The sequence below is a fragment of the Chelonia mydas genome, chromosome 1 (assembly GCF_015237465.2).
Source record: "Chelonia mydas isolate rCheMyd1 chromosome 1, rCheMyd1.pri.v2, whole genome shotgun sequence".
Taxonomy (NCBI): Eukaryota; Metazoa; Chordata; order Testudines; family Cheloniidae; genus Chelonia; species Chelonia mydas.
The window spans coordinates 341,517-361,273 of NC_057849.1; the positions used below are offsets into that span (position 1 = coordinate 341,517).

General features: G+C 57.3%; 1 protein-coding gene across 1 annotated transcript in view; it reads left to right on the forward strand.

The window, feature by feature from the left end:
* Window positions 1-1,425: 1,425 nt before the first annotated feature.
* Window positions 1,426-19,757, forward strand: part of LOC102930812 (F-box/WD repeat-containing protein 7) — a 35,968-nt gene continuing 17,636 nt past the window's right edge. The window contains exons 1-2 of the mRNA XM_037905467.2: window positions 1,426-1,636; window positions 8,510-8,677. Coding sequence (XP_037761395.1) covers window positions 1,505-1,636; window positions 8,510-8,677 — 300 coding nt within the window. The 5' untranslated portion in view covers window positions 1,426-1,504. The remainder of the gene's footprint in view (window positions 1,637-8,509; window positions 8,678-19,757) is intronic.

Below are 19,757 nucleotides of genomic sequence, written 5' to 3' on the forward strand. Positions count from 1 at the left end.
TGTGTCGGTGCGGGGGGGGGCTGGTGCGGGGGGGGTGGTGTGTATCGGCTGCAGAGTGTGTGTGTGTGTGTGTGTGTGTGTGTGTCCCGAGAGGAGGGAGGGGCGGTGTGGGGGGGCAGTGTGGGGCGGGCTGTGTGTGTGTGTCCCGAGGGGAGGGAGGGGCGGTGTGGGGGGGCAGTGTGGGGCGGGCTGTGTGTGTGTGTCCCGAGGGGAGGGAGGGGCAGTGTGGGGGGGCAGTGTGGGGCGGGCTGTGTGTGTGTGTCCTGAGGGGCAGTGTGGGGGGGCAGTGTGGGGCGGGCTGTGTGTGTGTGTGTGTGTGATGTGTGTCGGTGCGGGGGGGCGGTGTGTATCGGCTGCAGTGTGTGTGTGTGTGTGTGTGTGTGTGTCCCGAGGGGAGGGAGGGGCGGTGTGGGGGGGCAGTGTGGGGCGGGCTCTGTGTGTGTGTGTGATGTGTGTCGGTGCGGGGGGGCGGTGTGTATCGGCTGCAGTGTGTGTGTGTGTGTGTGTGTGTGTGTCCCGAGGGGAGGGAGGGGCGGTGTGGGGGGGCAGTGTGGGGCGGGCTCTGTGTGTGTGTGTGATGTGTGTCGGTGCGGGGGGGCGGTGTGTATCGGCTGCAGTGTGTGTGTGTGTGTGTGTGTGTGTGTCCCGAGGGGAGGGAGGGGCGGTGTGGGGGGGCAGTGTGGGGCGGGCTCTGTGTGTGTGTGTGATGTGTGTCGGTGCGGGGGGGCGGTGTGTATCGGCTGCAGTGTGTGTGTGTGTGTGTGTGTGTGTGTCCCGAGGGGAGGGAGGGGCGGTGTGGGGGGGCAGTGTGGGGCGGGCTCTGTGTGTGTGTGTGATGTGTGTCGGTGCGGGGGGGGCGGTGTGTATCGGCTGCAGTGTGTGTGTGTGTGTGTGTGTGTGTGTCCCGAGGGGAGGGAGGGGCGGTGTGGGGGGGCAGTGTGGGGCGGGCTCTGTGTGTGGGTGTGATGTGTGTCGGTGCGGGGGGGCGGTGTGTATCGGCTGCAGTGTGTGTGTGTGTGTGTGTGTGTGTCCCGAGGGGAGCGAGGGGCGGTGCGGGGGGCAGTGTGGGGCGGGCTGTGTGTGTCTCTCCCCCCCGAGAGGAGGGCGGGGGGGGCGCTGTTGAGTCTCCTGGACTCGGCGGGGGGGGGGGGGCGGCCCCCCGAGCCCGCCGCAGGGAGCCGTGGCCCGGGCAGCGGGCGCTCAGACACCGGCGCTGGTCTCGGCGGGGCCGCCAGCCCGACGCGGCGGCTCCGCGGGCGCCTGTCGCTTTCACTGTTCACTTCATACCAATAAAGTTGTTCAATCGCCTCGCGGTGCCTTGTGGGAATTGTAGTTCGGCGGGTACAAGCTGCGCCGCTTGCGCGCATGCTCAGGCTGGCCGGCGGCTGCTCCCTTCCACGGCGGGGCCTGGCCGGGCGCGTGCGCAGTGCGGCTGTCCGCGAGGGCCCCGAGCGCGTGCGCAGTGCGGACGGGCCTGCGGGGCCGCGGTGTTTCCTGCCCCGCGATGTCGGGTCCGGGGGGCCCGGGCCCCGGCGGGGGGAAGCTGGACATCAACCGCGCCGGGGTGTCCGAGCTGGAGGGGGCGCTGAGCGGCATCGGCCGGCGCCGGGCCCGGGGCATCGTGCGCAAGAGAGAGGTGGGGGGGGCTGTGCGGGGGGGGCCCGGGGTGTGGGGAGAGGGGGCTGTGGGGGGGGTACCGGGGGAAGAGGGGAGCTGTGCGGGGGCCCGGGGTGTGGGGAGCCCGTGGGGAGGGGGGGGCTGTGCGGGGGGGGGTCCCGGGTGTGGGGAGGGGGGGCTGTGGGGGCGGTACCGGGGGGCAGAGGGGAGCTGCGCGGGGTGTGGGGAGGGGGGCTTTGGGGGGGGCCCCGGGGTGTGGGGAGCCCGTGGGGAGGGGGGGCTGTGCGGGGGAGGTCCCGGGTGTGGGGAGGGGGGGCTGTGGGGGCGGTACCGGGGGCAGAGGGGGGCTGTGGGGGGGGCCCCGGGGTGTGGGGAGAGGGGGCTGTGGGGGGGTACCGGGGGCGAGGGGAGCTGTGCGGGGGCTGTGGGGGGGGCCGTGGGGAGGGGTGGCTGTGGGGGGGGCCCCGGGGTGTGGGGAGAGGGGGCTGTGGGGGGGGTACCGGGGGAAGAGGGGAGCTGTGCGGGGGCCCGGGGTGTGGGGAGCCCGTGGGGAGGGGGGGCTGTGCGGGGGAGGTCCCGGGTGTGGGGAGGGGGGGCTGTGGGGGCGGTACCGGGGGCAGAGGGGGGCTGTGGGGGGGGCCCCGGGGTGTGGGGAGAGGGGGCTGTGGGGGGGTACCGGGGGCGAGGGGAGCTGTGCGGGGGCTGTGGGGGGGGCCGTGGGGAGGGGTGGCTGTGGGGGGGGGCCCCGGGGTGTGGGGAGAGGGGGCTGTGGGGGGGGGTACCGGGGGAAGAGGGGAGCTGTGCGGGGGCCCGGGGTGTGGGGAGCCCGTGGGGAGGGGGGGGCTGTGCGGGGGGGGTCCCGGGTGTGGGGAGGGGGGGCTGTGGGGGCGGTACCGGGGGGCAGAGGGGAGCTGCGCGGGGTGTGGGGGGGGGGGCTGTGGGGGGGGCCCTGGGGGCGGAGATGGGCTGTGGGGGGGGCCCCGGGGTGTGGGGAGCCCGTGGGGAGGGGGGGCTGTGCGGGGGAGGTCCCGGGTGTGGGGAGGGGGGGCTGTGGGGGCGGTACCGGGGGCAGAGGGGGGCTGTGGGGGGGGCCCTGGGGGCGGAGGGGGGCTGTGGGGGGGCCCCGGGGTGTGGGGAGAGGGGGCTGTGGGGGCGGTACCGGCGACAGAGGGGAGCTGTGCGGGGGCCCGGGGTGTGGGGAGGGGGGGCTGTGCGGGGGGCCCGTGGGGGGGGGGTTGTGCGGGGGGATCCCGGGGGCGGAGGGGGGCTGTGTGGGGGCCCAGGGTGTGGGGAGGGGTGTTGTGGGGGGGGCCGTGGGGAGGGGTGGCTGTGGGGGGGGTACGGGGGGCAGAGTGGGGGCTGTGGGAGGGGTACCAGGGTGTTGGGAGAGGGGGCTGTGCAGCGGGCCCGTGGGGAGGGGGGGTTGTGCGGGGGGTCCCGGGGGCGGAGGGGGGCTGTGCGGGGGCCCCGGGTGTGGGGAGGGGGGCTGTGCGGGGGTCCCGGGGGCGGAGGGGGGCTGTGCGGGGGCCCAGGGTGTGGGGAGGGGGGCTGTGCGGGGGGCCCGTGGGGAGGGGGGGTTGTGCGGGGGGTATATAGCACAAGTCATTGGCAGGTCGCAGTCCTACATTTTTGTTTTCTGCCGTGACCTGTGCATGACTTGTACTAAAATTACCTGCGACAAACCCGTCGCCTTAGTTACGGCCCTTGAGCATCTCCATCCTCCGGTGGCCCCACTGGTTGTTGAGCAGCTTCCTGCTTCTGATGGACATAAAAATTGTTTGCTGTTACTTTTTGAGTCTTTGGCTAGTTGTTCTTCAAATTCTTTTTTGGCCTTCCTAATTATATTTTTATATTTCACTTGCCAGAGTTTATGCTCCTTTCTATTTTCCTCACAAGGATTTAACTTCCACTTTTTAAAGGATGCTTTTTTGCCTCTCACTGCTTCTTTTACTCTGTGGTGACACTTCTGTTGTTCTCTTACTATGTTTTTTAATTTGGGGTATACATTTAAGTTGAGCCTCTGTTATGGTGTCTTTAAAAAGTTTCCATGCAGCTTGCAGGGATTTCACTTTTGGCGCTGGACCTTTTAATTTCCGTTTCACTAACTTCCTCAGTGTCGTGTAGTTCCCCTTTCTGAACTGCAGTGGGCTTCTGTGGTGTCCTTTCCCCGTCCCCAGGGATGGTCACTATTACCAAGCGGTTCAGCTATATTCACCTCTTGGACCAGATCCTGTGCTCCACTTGGGACAATTCTTGATTTAGTCCTTCCTCTGGTGGGTTCCAGGACTAGCTGCTCCAAGAAGCAGTCATTTAAGGTGTCAAGAAACTTTATCTCTGCATCCTGTCCTGAGGTGACATGTACACAGTCAGTATGTTTCAGAGTAGCAGCCGTGTTAGTCTGTATCCGTAAAAGAACAGGAGTACTTGTGGCACCTTAGAGACTAACAAATTTATTTGAGCATAAGCTTTCGTGGGCTACAGTCCACTTCATCGGATGCATAGAATGGAACATATAGTAAGAAAAGATATATATGCATACAGAGAACATGAAGACGTGGAGTTTTTATCGCCTCTCTAATCTCCCTGAACATTACACGGTCACTATCACCATCCTGGTCAGGTGGTTGGTAATAGATCCCTGCTGCTGTCATCTTATTATTCGAGCATGGAATCACTATCCATAAGGATTCTATGGCACAATTTGGATATGAGCTCAGGTGCAAGTTTAAACTACTCTAGTTCTACTGGTCTAACCCCGTGTAGACACTCTTGTTCCAGTATGAGAGAGCCTGTTTTCAACACTGATTTTGTCGCTTGGGAAGTGGTTCAAGGTAAACCGAATAAAGCCACCTTTTTACTGGAATAAGAGTGTCCCCATGGGTGTTTATACTGGTATACCTAGATCAATTGCACCAGTGCAACTGGTTAAACTTTCTTGTGCAGCCTTAGGCTCCCCTCCCTGCTGCATGCTCATCCCCATCTCAGAGACTCCCAGAAATGTAGGGCAGAATTGACCTCAAGAGGTCGTCTCGTCCAGCCCCTTGTTCGGCCATGCCCTGGGAGCTGTGGAAGGCCTGCTCTGCCTCTCTTCCTCTCAGTCACTGTGGCTACATGGCCCTTCTGAAAGTCAGAGGGCAGGCTGGAGGTGGGCTGTGCTCGGACTTGAGTCTGATGTGCAGGGTGTGGAGAATGCACAGGAGAGAGCAGCAAGGGAGATGGGCTGGGGAGGGGGGCTGAGTATTTGCGGGCGGGGGAGCCAATGAGATTGAAGGATGATACTGACTGTTGAGGTTGGGAGCGGTGGGACAGACGGGACAGGTGGGGAAGTTGTCATTGGAGCGAGTGAGCAGGGCTGCCCTGTGGGGTCTGATGTCCCCAGCAGGGTGGGGAAGGCTCTGTTTGGGGTTTGACTTCCTGGAGGGGGTGGGAGGCTGGCATCCCTTGGGGGCAGGTGTGGTGGTTTGGCTGTGGGGAGAGCGTATATATAAGTAGCTGATGATAGTGGGAAGGCTGCTGGTGCCCCTCCCTGCTCTGCCAGAAATTGCCAGGTGCTCAGTAGAGTTCTCACCTCTCCTTCCAGGGTGGCTTTCAGTGCCTGACTGGGATTGGCCCTGCTGCACATGGGCCCCTGCCTCCTTGGCTGGGCCCAGCCTGCACACGCATGGGACAGCTCCATGGCCTCCCCAGAGCTACTATGGGCTTATGCTGCCATCGCTGCAAATAGAGTCTGGCCACAGAGAGGTGGGGTCCCGTTGAAATCAGTGTGCAGTCCTGTCGTTAGGCTGCACGTGTGCCAGGGGGCGGAGCTGGGGCCATGTGTGACCAGGTGCAATTCTGGCTGCATGGACAGTATTACCACTGACCCTCCCTGGAGGGCCTGGGCCTCTCTTTGCAGCCTGCTGTGTGTGTTTAAAAAGAAACTGAGCTTAGAAGGAATGAGCCTGAGGGTAAGGCTAACGCTGTGGCTTGGTCCCCCAGAATGGCAAGAGGGGTTCATTCCTGGGTGCTGTCAGAGGCCCGCTGTATGGTGCAGGGATCAAAGACCCTGTAGGCACGTGAGAACTGAGTTAAGGAAATGATTGTTCACAGTGTAACAAACTGTCGCTGAAAGCATAGGAGCTTTAATCTCTGTAACGTGGGTGAAGAGCTCCTCGAGGGGCATGCTATTTCAGAACTTCCCATGGCTGCGCTCCTGCCTCGGAAGCAGTAGGGTCTGGCCCCAACGGAGGCAGGAGGCTGGGCTGGATGGGCCCCTGGGTGGATCCTGTCCAGCCACTCTTGTGGGGACAGACCCTGCTACTAGGAGACTCCAGCTGATGTCTCTCACCTGTAAGAAGTGTCAAAGAGCCAGGCTTTATTGTCCCTCTAGCAGGGACCCTTCCTGTTTCAGTCCCTCCCGACCCCAGATCTCCGCTCTTGGTACCCTAGAGCAGGGGCAGGCAAACTTTTTGGCCTGAGGGCTACATCGGGTTTCTGAAATTGTATGGAGGGCCAGTTAGGGGAGGCTGTCCACACCCCGGCCCCCTGAGCACAACCCCAAACTTCCCTGCCCTCTATTCAACCCCCCCTGCTCCCTGCCCCATTACCGCACCGCGTGGAGCACCGGTGGCTGGCGACGCTACAGCCGCGCCGCCCAGAGCACCAGGACAGGCAGCCACGCTGCCCCGCTGGAGCCAGTCACACCGCCGCGCAGCACAGAGCACCGGGTCAGGCTGCGGCTCTGCAAGAGCCCTGCCACCCAGAGCACTGCGCCGGCGGTGCAGTGAGCTGAGGCTGCAGGGGAGGGGGAACAACAGGGGAGGGGCTAGGGGCTAGCCTCTCGGGCCGGGAGCTCAGGGGCCAGGCAGGAGGATCCCGCGGGCCAGATGTGGCCCGCGGGCCGTAGTTTGCCCACCTCTGCCCTAGAGCATGGGGCACCAGGGGGTGGCAGCACCAACGACCGGTGGTATTTGGCGCTGAACATCAGAGTCTGGGCTGCTGTCTGAGGGGTCAGCGGGGGACCTCTCTTAGCACAGCTCACCTGGCCAGTGGCCTCAGGGGTGGGAAGTCCCTGCAGGCCAGGACACAGTGGGTGAGCAGTGCAGAGGACACTGTCTGCAGCTGGTGAGCCAGCGCTGCTCAGTAGGTCCTTGCACTCCCTCTCTGGGTGGGGGAGGCTGAGCAGGGCTGGCAGTGCGGCAGCAGTGCTGGGCCAGGCTGTGCACCCTGGCTGGCAGGGCCTCACATGGCATGCAGCTCTGGCTCCATTTGCTGTGGCTGAGGGGCCCTGGGACAGGCAATGTGCATGGGAGGATGCCTGCATAGATTACCATGGAGGGGTCTTGCCTGGCTGTCAGCATACAGAGCCTCTGGCCTAGTCCCTGCTGCTTCCTGTCAGAGCCAGTCTTGAAGGCAGATTCTCTTCAGTGCAAGCCATCCAGCCTAGCTTGTGCTGGCTATCGGGCTGTGCCCCCCGACTCTGTGCCAGGGGTGGAGGGGAGAAGAGGAGGGAAGGGACCATGCAGGCCTTGGATCCTCCTACCCTGGTGACACCAGAACAAGGAATTTGCGGCATGCTCCTCACCATGGTGCCATCGGGCAGGTGGTGCTCTCATCTTCAGGGTATTGAGTACCACGAAGGACTTGGGGGCCTGTAGTCCCCCTCTATCAGTCTGTTTGTCCTGCCTGCAGACACTTGGTGGGGAAGGTGGGCAGTATGGGGACCCTGGTAGGTTCTGGGCAGCAGCCTCCTGCTCCCTCAGCGCCCTCTCCACAGAGACCATAGGCCTAGCCGACTGTGCAGCCAGGTGCAGGGCCATGGCATGGTGTGCAGGGAGCGGGGCCCCCAGCATGCAGTGTGGCCCCAGTCCTGGTTCCAAGAGACCTGTGTTCCTGGCATGCCATCCAGCCCACAGAGAGCCAGACGTGAGGGTTTGTGCGAGGCACGAGTGTGCCCTGGGGTCAGAGCCTGGGCCTGTCTCCCTCAGTTTCCCAGCGAAGGCGCTTGAGCCTGAGGGACTGGGGTGGGGTGGGGTACAGGATTTGTGAGAGATTGTGGGTCTGGTAGGCATCACAGATGCTTGGATTCCAAACTGCCCTGTCTGGGCACCTGGACGGCACCTGCCAGCCACCAGCTGCCTAGAGACGAGCCGACAGGGAGCTTCCCTCTGTATCCTGGGAGGGTGTCCCCTCCCCAGGGCAAGTCCCTGTCTATCTGTGAAGTAGACACCTTCTCCCCCAGACTCCTAGGGGATCCCCTCTCCTCAGCTCCCTGTCTAGGCCTCTCTGCTGCTGGATCCTGTTTGGAAACCTGGAGAAGGGTGCTTGTACCCAGGAGGGCACAGTGTGGGCCCCAGCCCCGGGGGTTTTTTCCACTCCCCTTGGGGGAGTTGGTTCCTGTTCCCGGGAGTGGGAGGGGTAAGGGGGCAAAGAAACGTGGGGCAGAAGATCTGGGGCTGGGTCAGGGGCTTGTCAGGTAGAGAGACAAAATTCCTCTTCCCAGGTGTTTCAGCCCTTCCTGTGCCCCCATCCCCACCACAGTCCCAGCTCAGGGCCCCTCCCCCAGAGGTGTATGCAGTTGGGCTCTCCTAGGCATTGTGAGGGCCAGGGAGGGAGCAAGGGGAGAAGCATGTGTGGCGTGGGCATGGGGTCCTGGTTCTGCGGGAGGGCAGCTGGGCAGCAGGGCCCACGGATGACTAGGTGTGAGCTGAGCTGTGCCAGCTGGGGGTAATCGGGGTGACTGCAGGGGAATCTCGGGGGAGCACCCTGCAGAGAGAGGGCTCCAGCTGGGAAGTATCTTCCTGGGAGGGACACAGAGAGCCCCGGGGAGAAGGGGGGGCTCCAGGTAAGCTCTGGTGTGGGGCTGCCCAAGCTCGGCCCGACGCCAAGCTGAGTCCTGCTTGTTCCCTGGCAGGAGCTGAAGGGCTTCAACTCACTGGATGACCTGCTGCACGTCAAGGGCATCACCACCCGGATCCTGGAGCTGAACAGCCAGCGCATGACCTGCAGGAGGAGGCCAAGCAGCGAGGAGGCTCCTGGTGGGAGCCCCAGCCAGCAGGGGCACAGTGCCCCTGCGCCTCAGGTAGGGAGCCGCGGGCCATGCTCTGCCTCTGCTGCGGGGGTGCCCAGTGGGTGCCCAGTTGGGGGAGGGTGTCTGTGGCTCTCCGAGTGGGAGGGGTCCAGCCATTATTGTGAAGGGAGGCAGGTACCCATGGGTGTTTCATTTGCACAGAATCTTTTTCATCATTTTAATGCGGGGAGGGATAGCTCAGTGGTTTGAGCTTTGGCCTGCTAAACCCAGGGGTTGTGAGTTCAGTCCTCAAGGGGGCCATTTAGGGATGTGGGGCAAAAATTGGGGATTGGTCCTGCTTTGAGCAGGGGGTTGGACTAGATGACCTCCTGAGGTCCCTTCCAACCCTGAGATTCTGTGATTCTCTGTCTTAGCCTCCTGGGTGGGGGAGGCACTGAAAGTTGTTGAGACCACTGATCCATCTGTCACATCCCTGGTAGCCTGCCAGGGACGTTATCTTCCTCTCTGGTGTGGCACCCCAAAGAGAGCATGGCGCTGGCATTGCTGGGGGGGGGGCTGAGCCACACCCCTTGGCAGCAGAGCTCAAGGGCTGGCTCCTGTGAGTGCTCTGCCTCTGGCGGGGGTGATCCATGGCAGCCTGCTCCGCCCCAGAGTCCCCGGCCAGGGCTGTGCTCTGGCCACAGAGAGCGCTTCTGGCCCCAAGACCTGGCACTGCTGCACTGGCCCGAGAGCAGCTATGCCCTGGCTTCCTGAGGCTGTTGCCCAGACCAGACCCCGCCCAGGCTAGTGCACAGGGGCAGGCGTGCCAGCTCTAGGCAGTAGCCTGCTCAGGCCTGGAGCAGACTCTGCGTCTCAACCCTGCACTCACTCCCCAGTGCTCCCTTATCCAGGCACCACTCCCCGGCGGAGGCCGAGGAAACGCTTCCCCAGAGCAGAAACAGCCCTTTCCGTTTGCCCTGCACGGGGAGGGCAGGCTGGGCCGTCCGGACTGGAGCCATCCCGTTGCCGCTCGGAGCAGCTCACAGAGTGTCTGCACCCCAGCTGGCATCCCCTACTACTTCGCTCTGGGAGGTCCCTGGGCGATGTCTCCTGCATCCTGCTCCTGATGCCCAGTGGGAAGAGAGGGCAGTCCCTGGTTGCTGTGCTAAGCACTCCTTCACCCCAGAGCCGGCAGGCAGTGTTCGGGGTTCAGCAATGGCTCCCCTTCCTCGACCCACCTTGGCAGGTGTGGCCTTCCTCTGGAGGCAGCATATGAGAGCAGGGGGCTGAGGAAGCCTGGTCTTCATGTCCTGTGCCCCTCCCTCTCCCTGTGCAGGCACAGCTCTTTGAGCCCCATTGCATGCAGGAGCCCCGCAGCCTGCCCTCCTTGTGCAGTGGGGTCCTGAGCTGCAGGCCCTTCACCCTCCAGCCGCCGAAGTGAGAAGCAGGGTGATGGGCTTGGAGCACCTATGCCCCTTCTCATGGTCGGTCTCTGTCAGAGCGTGGGGCAATGGGAAAGGCCTCTCTGCCGTCCCACAGTCTGCCCGGTCTTCACATGGAGGAGCCTGCACTGAGCTGGGAGATGGCAGCCAGACAGCAGAGCATGCCAGGCAGGCTGGGGGGGCCTGCCATAGTATCTTCACTAAGAGTAAGGGGAGTAAGGGCAGATTCATAGATTCAAGTCCAGAAGGGACCATTAAATAATCTATTCACCTGAGGCAAGAGGTCAGGTTGGTGTTCTGCACAGGCGGAGGCAGATGAGGTGGACGGGCTGTGACCACCGGAGAGAAGAGGATAAGGAGGAATTCCGAAAGCAAGTCCTCAGCATGATTACTGTTTAAGAGATCTGTTTCAGAGTAACAGCCGTGTTAGTCTGTATTCGCAAAAAGAAAAGGAGTACTTGTGGCACCTTAGAGACTAACCAATTTATTTGAGCATAAGCTTTCGTGAGCTACAGCTCACTTCATCGGATGCATACTCATAAGAGATCTGTGAGAGTCTAGCTTGGTGACAGGAATGGTGAGGTGTACAGGGCATACCTGTGGATGGCTGCCCAGCCCAACCTGCAAGAAAATCCAGTGTGCCCACAAAGAGAGTTTCAGACTGCTTCTTTTGGGGAGTCCGGAGGGTTTTAAACCAATACCAGCAGGGGGGCGGGTAAAAAGAGGGAAGATCTGACCCTCTCGGCAGATGATAATGTGAAGAGCAAAGGACGCGAAGAGAAGAAAGGATTGAATTGCCTATATGCCAATATTGGGAGCCTGGGAACAAGTAAAAAGAATTGGAATTGGTCATTCCTGAGTGTGAATTGGATCTAGTTAGTGTTACAGCAACTTGGTGGGATGTCAAAATCAATGGGACCAATAAAGAGAGGGCAGGGTGGCAATTAATGTCAAAAATGGCATTGCCTGTTCCCAAATCATTAACAGCTAGAAAGAAAATGATCTTAAATGCTCATGGATCAATGTCCTAATAGATAAAGCACAAGATAGGATACTAGCCATGACTCTGAGAAAAAGTTGGGGGGGACATGGAAATATTGAATGGTAGGATTGGAAGGGACTGTGAGAGGCCATCTGGTCCAGTCACTTGCAATCATGGCAGGACCAAGTATTATCTAGACCAGAGGTGGGCAAACTACAGCCCGCGGGACCCTCCTACCTGGTCCCTGAGCTCCTGGCCCAGTAGGCTAGCCCCCGGCCCCTCCCCTGCTGTTCCCCGTCCCCTGCTGTTCCCCCTCCCCTGCAGCCTCAGCTCACTGCGCCGCCGGCGCAATGCTCTGGGTGGCAGGGCTCTTGCAGAGCCGCGGCCTGACCCGGTGCTCTGTGCTGCGCAGTGGTGTGGCTGACCACCAGTGCTCCAGGCAGCGCAGTAAGGGGGCAGGGAGCAGGGGGGTTGGAGAGAGAGGGCAGGGGAGTTCGGGATGGTGCTCAGGGGGCGGGGGTGTGGACAGCCTCCTCTAACCGGCTCTCCATACAATTTCGGAAACCCAGTGTGGCCCTCAGGCCAAAAAGTTTGCACGCCCCTGATCTAGATCCTCCTTGACAGGTGTTTGTCTAACCTGTTCTTAAAAATCTCCCAAGGTAGAGATTGCACAACCTCCAGAGGTAATTTATTCCAGTGCTTAACCACCCTGACAGTTAGGAAGTTTTTCCTAATGTCCAAACTAAACATCCTTTGCTGCAATTTAAGCCCATTGCTTCTTGTCCTATCCTGAGCTGTTAAGAAGAACAATTTTTCTCCTTCCTCCTTGTAACAACCTTTTATGTACTTGAAAACTGTTATCCCGTCCCCTCTCAGTCTTCTCTTCTGCAGACCAAACAAACCCAATTTTTTCATCTTCCCTCATAGGTCATGTTTTCTAGACCTTTGATCATTTTTGTTGCTATTCTCTGGACTTTCTCCAATTTGTCCACATCTTTCCTGAAATTTGGCTCCCAGAACTGGACACAATACTCCAGTTGAGGCCTAATCAGCGCAGAGTAGAGCAGAAGAATTACTTTTCGTGTCTTGCTTACAACACTCCTGCTAATATATCTGTCACGGGGTCTCCGGGCGATGCTCTGGAACTACTCCATACGAAGCCAGGCAGGACTCTGGGGGAGCCTCCTCTCTGAGAGCGACTGTCTCCAGGGCAAGAAGCTCCCATGGCTTCCACCTTCCTGGGTCTGACCTCAGAGCATTCAGCATCCCCTTCTCACACCGTGCACTTCCCACAGCGAGTCCGCACAGGCGGGGCTCCTGGGGAATCCAGTGGGTCCTGCACCCCAATTTCGCAGTCAGACATGACTCTCAGCTGGCCAGTAAAACAGACGGTTTATTAGATGACAGGAACATGGTCTAAAACAGAGCTTGTAGGTACAGAGAACAGGACTGCTCAGTCAGGTCCATCTTGGGGGGCAGGGAGGCCAGAGACCCATCTGGGCCTCCCTCCGTTTTCCCAGCAGCTCCAAACTGAAACTCTCCAGCCCCTCCTCTCTTTTGTCCCTTTCCCAGGCCAGGAGGCCACCTGATCTCTTTGTTCTCCAACCCCTTCAGTTGCTACCTTTGCAGGGGAGGGACCCAGGCTGTCAGTTGCCAGGAGACAGGGCATCGGCCATGCTCTTTGCAGACACCATCCCACTGGCCCTCTAGGGCTCTGCAACAATCACACCCCCTTATCTTCCCACCAAGATACTTAAGAACTGCCTAGGAGAAACTGAGGCACACACACAGTATTCCGAGAAAACATTAAGAACATTCCCACTTCGTCACAATATCCCAGAATGATGTTTGTTTTTTTTGCAACAGCGTTACACTGTTTAGCTTGTGATCCACTATGACCCCCAGATCCCTTTCTACAGTACTCCTTCCTAGGCAGTCATGTCCCATTCTGTATGTGTGCAACTGATTGTTCCTTCCTAAATGGAGTACTTTGCATTTGTCCTTATTGAATTTCATCCTATTTACTTCAGACCATTTCTCTAGTTTGTCCAGATCATTTTGAATTTAAATCCTGTCCTCCAAAGCCTTGGTAACCCCTCTCAGCTTGGTATCGTCCGCAAACTTTATAAGTGTACTCTCTATGCCATTAGCTAAATTATTGGTGGAGACACTGAACAGAACCGGACCTGGAACTGATCCCATGTGGTGGATAATTAGCTGAGCATGAGCTCCCATTGCAATGCTGTGGCCAAAAGGGCTGATGTGCTGTTAGGGGGCTTATTCCTTCACCCACTTACTTCCCTGGTCCTTCTCGCATGAACAGAGAGCAACAATACTCAAAGTCCAAAGGTGCAAACAATGCGATGTTTATTGGGGGGAACTTCCAGCAAGCATGATTCCAGTTTCCTTCCTTAGTGTCCCCCTTCCCAACTCTGACACCACAGAGCCTTACACCTGTGTCCCTGTTCCCATTCCTGCCCTTAGCCAAACATGATTCCAATTTCCCCATTCCCTGTTCCCATTTCGCCCTTTAGCAAAACATGATTCCAATTTCCCCACCCCTGTTCCCATTTCCCACCCACATACCCCCCACTTCCTGATTGACTGCAGACTATATAGTGGCAGGTTTCAGAGTAACAGCCGTGTTAGTCTGCGTTCGCAAAAAGAAAAGGAGTACTTGTGGCACCTTAGAGACTAACCAATTTATTTGAGCATAAGCTTTCGTGAGCTACAGCTCACTTCATCGGATACTGCATCCGATGAAGTGAGCTGTAGCTCACGAAAGCTTATGCTCAAATAAATTGGTTAGACTATATAGTAAAACTTGAGTTCTGCTTAGCTGTACATTAACCAATCATTTTTCTGAAATTTAACTAACCAATCCTAACATATTGTAACATGATTATTTAACCAGTTATATCTCACCACCTTAATTAGTTTACACCCAGCAAAATTAATTATACAGCAGACAGGAACAATCACAAAGCCAGACAGAGATTATACAGACAAACAATAGCAAAGTGGGAACTATAATGACAAAACAATACAGAAGTGAGGATTTCACATCCCAGCTATTGATAAGTGAGTTCTTGCCAGACAGGATGCTATCAAACTAAGTTTCCTTTTACATCTTCTAGGCACTTCCCTTTCTCTGGAAGCGATAGGCATTATCAGGACAGGATTGTATTCCTAACAGCCCAATAGCACCTTATTTCAATGTGACTAGGTTGGAATGTGAGGATGTGACCCTACACTTCCCAGCTTATAGCTGCCTCTGTTGCTTAGCCAGAGATCTCAGCCTAAGAACAGGGCCTCAGACTGTGACAGTGAGAAAAGGCCTTATACAGTCAGACAGTGATTTTGATTCTTTCTTTTATACCTCTATAACTAGCCAAGTGATAAGAATACACATAAATTCTTAGAGTCTAGGCCTTTACAGACAGACCTGAATATCTATATCCTAACATGTGCTCCTTGGATGTAGAAACAGAAGAATCCCGTGTAGGAGGAAGATGTTCTGTAACCTGCATCTGGCACTGGTGCGACTGCCACTCAAATATTGCATCCGGTTCTGCTGTCCACAATTCAAGAAGAGCCATTAGAATTACTGCTGGATTGGAAATTCTGTCTTCTAGAGAGAGCGCTCAGGATCTCAGTCTGTTTGGCTTGATAAACAGCAGGTTAAGGGGTTGTGAGAAAATGGGAATTTTCTGTAGTGTTTTTATGAGTCCTGTGTGTGCCTCAGTTTCCCATGTATGTTGCATGGTTACCCAGTGGGTGGGGGGAAGGGATTAAGTTTGCTCTCAGGACAGACTAAGAGACAGGAGTGTGTGTTTCACCTCCCTCTCTAGGTGGAACTCAGTGTCATTAAGGACCTGGTTAAAACCAGCCCAGAGCAAAAAGAGGCCAGAGAGACAATGTAAGCGCCAGTGACTCCTGGATTTCCCTGCCTCTCAGCAGGGATGCTGAGCAAGGGCCCCAGCTTGAGAACAAAAGACTGGGCAGTGTGAGGTGGGGAGTAAGTGTGAGCTCTGGAAGAAGGCTGGGAGCTCTCTCACCTGGGAACTGATCAAGGAGGTCAGACTGAGCAGGAACTGGAGTCACTACGGCTTGGCTGGGCTCTGGGCTGACCAGGATCGTCTGTGTTTTGTACTTCTCTGTGCTGACCTAAGGGCTTCCTGTGCGTGTGCCAGATGGCTAATAAACCCAACTGTTCTGAAAACGCGGCTTGAGTGGCACTGCCAATACTAGTGCAATGCACTGACCCTGCGGAGTGCACGTTCTCTGGCAGGAGTCTGTCTCAGTGGGACTGGCTGAACGGAGCTCACGGCATGAAGCAGGAAGTCCCAGAGGTCCAGTCTCAGGAGGCAGTGATGCCACCTGGCCTGCCCTGAAGAGAGAGTGAGACCCCTTGGGTCTGGCACATGGAAGGGCTTCTTCCTAGAAGCTGGGGGTGTAGCAGCGATCTTGCGGCTCCATGATGGGATGACTTGATCATAGTTAATAAACACCAAAACTTTATAATAGAGGGCTCTTCAGTCTAGGAGACAAAGGTATAACAAGATCTAATGCCTAGAAGTTGAAGCCAGACAAATTCAGAATAGAAATGAGATGCAGATTTTTAACAGTGAGGGTAATTTAACCATTGGAGCAATTTACCCAGGGATATGGTGGATTCTCCAGCACTGGCAATTGTTAAATCAAAATTGGTTGAGATCTGCTCTAGTTCAAACAGGGACTTAACTCAAGGAAGTCCAATGGCCTATACCCTGTGTCGTACAGGAGGTCAGATTAGATGATCGCAGCAGTCCCAGAGATGTCATTACCTGTTACCAAGTCACTGATGACTTGGAAGAAAATGGTTCTTCTTCGAGTGCTTATTCATGTCCATTCCAATAAGGTGTGTGCGCGCTGCGTTCATGGTAGCCGGAGAATTTTTCCCTTAGCAGCGTTCATGGGTTGGCCTTGGCGCACCCTGGAGTCGCGCCTTCATGGCACTCAATAGAGAGCCCTGCCGACCCACTACCCCCTCAGTTCCTTCTTACCGTCAGTGACGGTAGCTGGGACTTCCCCTTGCTCTTGCTTCAGCAAGCGGCTGAGCAGTTCCTTCATTACTTACGCGAGCCAGAAGGGCCTGCTCTGTGTTTGCTAATCCCATGGTTTAGTCAGTTTTTAAAAGGGCTCGACAGGCTATACCCTCATGTCCGTCAGCCTGTCCTGGCCTGTGACCTCAACCTGGTCCTGACCTGTCTCATGAGACCGTCCTTCGAGCCCTTGGCAATGTGCTCACTGGTCTACCTCTCGTACAAGGTGGCGTTCCTGGTGGCCATAACCTCAGCCAGGATGATGTCTGAGCTCAGGGCCCTGAGCTCAGGGCCCCCCTACACTGTGTTCTGTAAGGACACTGTTCAGCTCAGGCCCCATCCTGCTTTCCTCCCAAAGGTTGTGTCGCAGTTCCACATCAACCAGGACATCTTTCTCTCGGTATTCTACCCGAAGCCTCATTCCAGCAGCAGGGAGCAGAGACTACACACTGTGGATGTCCGCAGGGCGCTAGCCTTCTACATCGAGAGAACGAAGCCATTCAGAAAATTGGTCCAGTTATTTGTGGCAGTGGCGGACAGAATGAAAGGTCTGCCTGTGTCATCACAGTGCATTTCACCGTGGATCACGTCCTGCATCCAGAAGTGCTACAACCTGGCGGCGGTTCCCGTATCCCCAATCACTGTGCACTCCACCAGGGCGCAGGCTTCATCAACAGCATTTCTGGCTCAGGTTTCCACTCAGGAAATCTGCAGAGCAGCGACATGGTCCTCCATCCACATTTTCACCATGCACTTTGCAATTACCCAGCAGGCCAGAGACGATGCAGCCTTCGGACGAGCCATGCTCCAATCAGTGGAAGACTCCAACTCCTGAACTTAGGCTTGTGAGTCACCTGATTGTAATGGACGTGAACAAGCACTCAGAGAAGAAAAAACGGTTACTCACATTCTCATAACTGTTGTTCTTTGAGGTGTGTTGTTCATCTCCATTCGAATACCCACCCTCTTACCCCTCTGTCAGAGTAGCCGGTAAGGGGGTGGCGGGTCAGGAGGGCTCTATGTTGAGCGCCATGAAGGCGTGACTCCAGGGGGTGGCCAGACCAACCCAACAGATGCTTCTGGGGGAAAAAATCTTCCGGCTACCATGCACATGTGTGCGCGCACACACCTAATTGGAATGGACATGAACAACACATCTCGAAGAACAACAGTTACGAGAAGTGAGTAACTGGTTTTTTTTTTTTTTTTTTGGATGCTTATGTATCAATATACCAAAAGTTAAAACACAAGGTGGGGTATTAGATAGTGCAGGGGTGGGCAAACTTTTTGGCCCGATGGCCACAGTGGTGTTCCGAAACTGTATGGAGGGCCGGGTAGGGAAGGCTGTGCCTCCCCAGACAGCCTGGCCTCTGCCCCCTATCCGCCCCCTCCCACTTTCTGCCCCCGACTGCCTTCCTTAGAACCCCCAACCCATCCAACTCCCCCTGCTCCTTGTCCCCTGACTGCCCCCTCCTGGCACCCCCTTTCCCTAACCGCCCCCCCCCCCCCGGGACTCCCACGCCTATCCAACCCCCACCGCACTCCCTGTCCCCTGACTGCCCCCCGGAACCTCCTGCCCCTTATCCAGCCCCCGCGCTCCCCACCCCCTTACCATGCCACTCAGAGCACCAGGACTGGGAGCTGTGCCGCCTAGCCGGAGCCAGCCACGCCGCCACACTGCCTGGCAAGAACTTGCAGCCCCGCTGGCCAGAGCACTGGCGGCACAGCGAGCTGAGGCTGCGGGGCAGGGGGACAGCAGGGGAGAGGCTGGGGTCTAGCAGCCCCGGCCAGGAGCTCAAGTGCCAGGCAGGACGGTCCCGTGGGCTGGATGTGGCCCGCGGGCCGTAGTTTGCCCACCTCTGAGATGGAATCTGCTGCAGATTACCACATCCCACCATGGAACAGGATGGCCTGCTCCTTAATCGCCAATCTATAATGTATCAGAAAAAAACGGCGTGATCACAGTGGACTTCAGTTTGAGTGACACATGCTGGAGGTCTCATGCTGCCAATACTAAAACGTCTTTGGAAAATCTAAACATTATACGTGATAATTTCCTAACTCAAAGAAGGGTTGTGGGGATTCTGTATTAGACCTCGTCTTGCCAGATAAAGAGGAACTGAATACAGAACTAAAAATCGGAAGCCGGGAACAAAAAGAACAAAAAGAACGTGGTTCTGTTGTTCCCTTCTGGCTTTGGAATCTTGGTGATCGTCTAGTCCTGTGGCTCTCAACCTCTCCAGACTCCTGTACCCCTGTCAGGAGTCTGATTTGTCTTGCGCACCCCAAGTTTCACCTCACTTAAAAACTACTTGCTTACAAAATTGGGCATAATACAAAAGTGTCATAGCCACTGTTACTGAAAAATTGCTTAATTTCTTATTTTTACCTCCGCTGACAGGATCAAGTATATCTAGACCATCCCTGACAGGTGTCTGTCTAAGCTGTTCTTAAAAACCTCCAATGATGGGGATTCCACATCTTCCCCTGGAAGCCTGTTCATGATTCATAGATTCTAAAGCCAGAAGGGACCATTGGAATATCGTCTGACCTGCTTTATAGCACAGGCCACAGAACTTCCCCAAAATAATTCCCACAGCAGATCAGTTAGAAAAACATCCTGTCTCGGTTTAAAAAGGGTCAATGATGGGAGAATCCACCGTGAGCCTTGGTAAATTGCTACTCTGAAACCTGTTCCAATTACCTCACTGTAAAAAAATGTATGCCTTATTTCCAGTCTTATATTCCAGGGCCTATCCTTATAGTTAGAAAGTTTTTCCTAACATCTAACCTACATCTCCCTTGCTACAGATTAAGCCGGGAAGGGCCACATCTGGGAATAGAAATTGTACGGCGGGCCAGGAATGCTCACAAAATTGGGGTTGGGGTGTGGGAGGGGGGTGAGAGGTCTGGTTGGGGGTGCGGGCTCCAGGGTGGGGCCAGAAATGAGTTCAGGGTACGGGAGTGGGCTCCGGTCTGGGATGGGGGAGTAGGGTGCAGGGGGGGGAGCTCTGGAGTGGGGTTGGGGATAAGGAGTTTGGGGTGCAGAAGGTTGCTTTGGGCTAGGACCAAGGGGTTCAGAGGGCAGGAGTGGGATCAGGGCTGGGGCAGGGGTTGGGGTGCAGGGAGAGGCTCAGAGGTGCAGGCTCTGGGCAGTGCTTACCTCATGTGGCTCCTGGAAGCAGCGGCCATGTCCCCACTCCGGCTCCTACGTGGAAGCACAGCCAGGCGGCTCTACATGCTGCCCCGTCTGCAGGCACCACCCGCAGCTCCCATTGGCCGCAGTCCCTGGCCAATGGGAGCTGCGGGGGCGGCACTTGGGGCGGGGGCAGTGTGCAGAGCAGAGCCCGCTGGCTGTCCCTATGTGTAGGAGCCAGAGCGGGGCCATGCTGCTGCTTCCGGGGGTGGCATGGAGCGGCCCCCGACCCTGCTCCCCGGCTGGAGCGCTGGAGCAGGGCAAGCCCCAGACTCTGCTTCCCAGCGGGAGCTCAAGGGCCGTCTTAAAACGGCTGGCAGGCCGGATGCAGCCCATAGTTTGCCCACCCCTGGATTAAGCTCATTACTTCATGTCCCTGCCTTCAGTGAACATGGAGGACAACTGATCACCATCATCTCTGTAACAGCCCTTAACATATATGAAGACT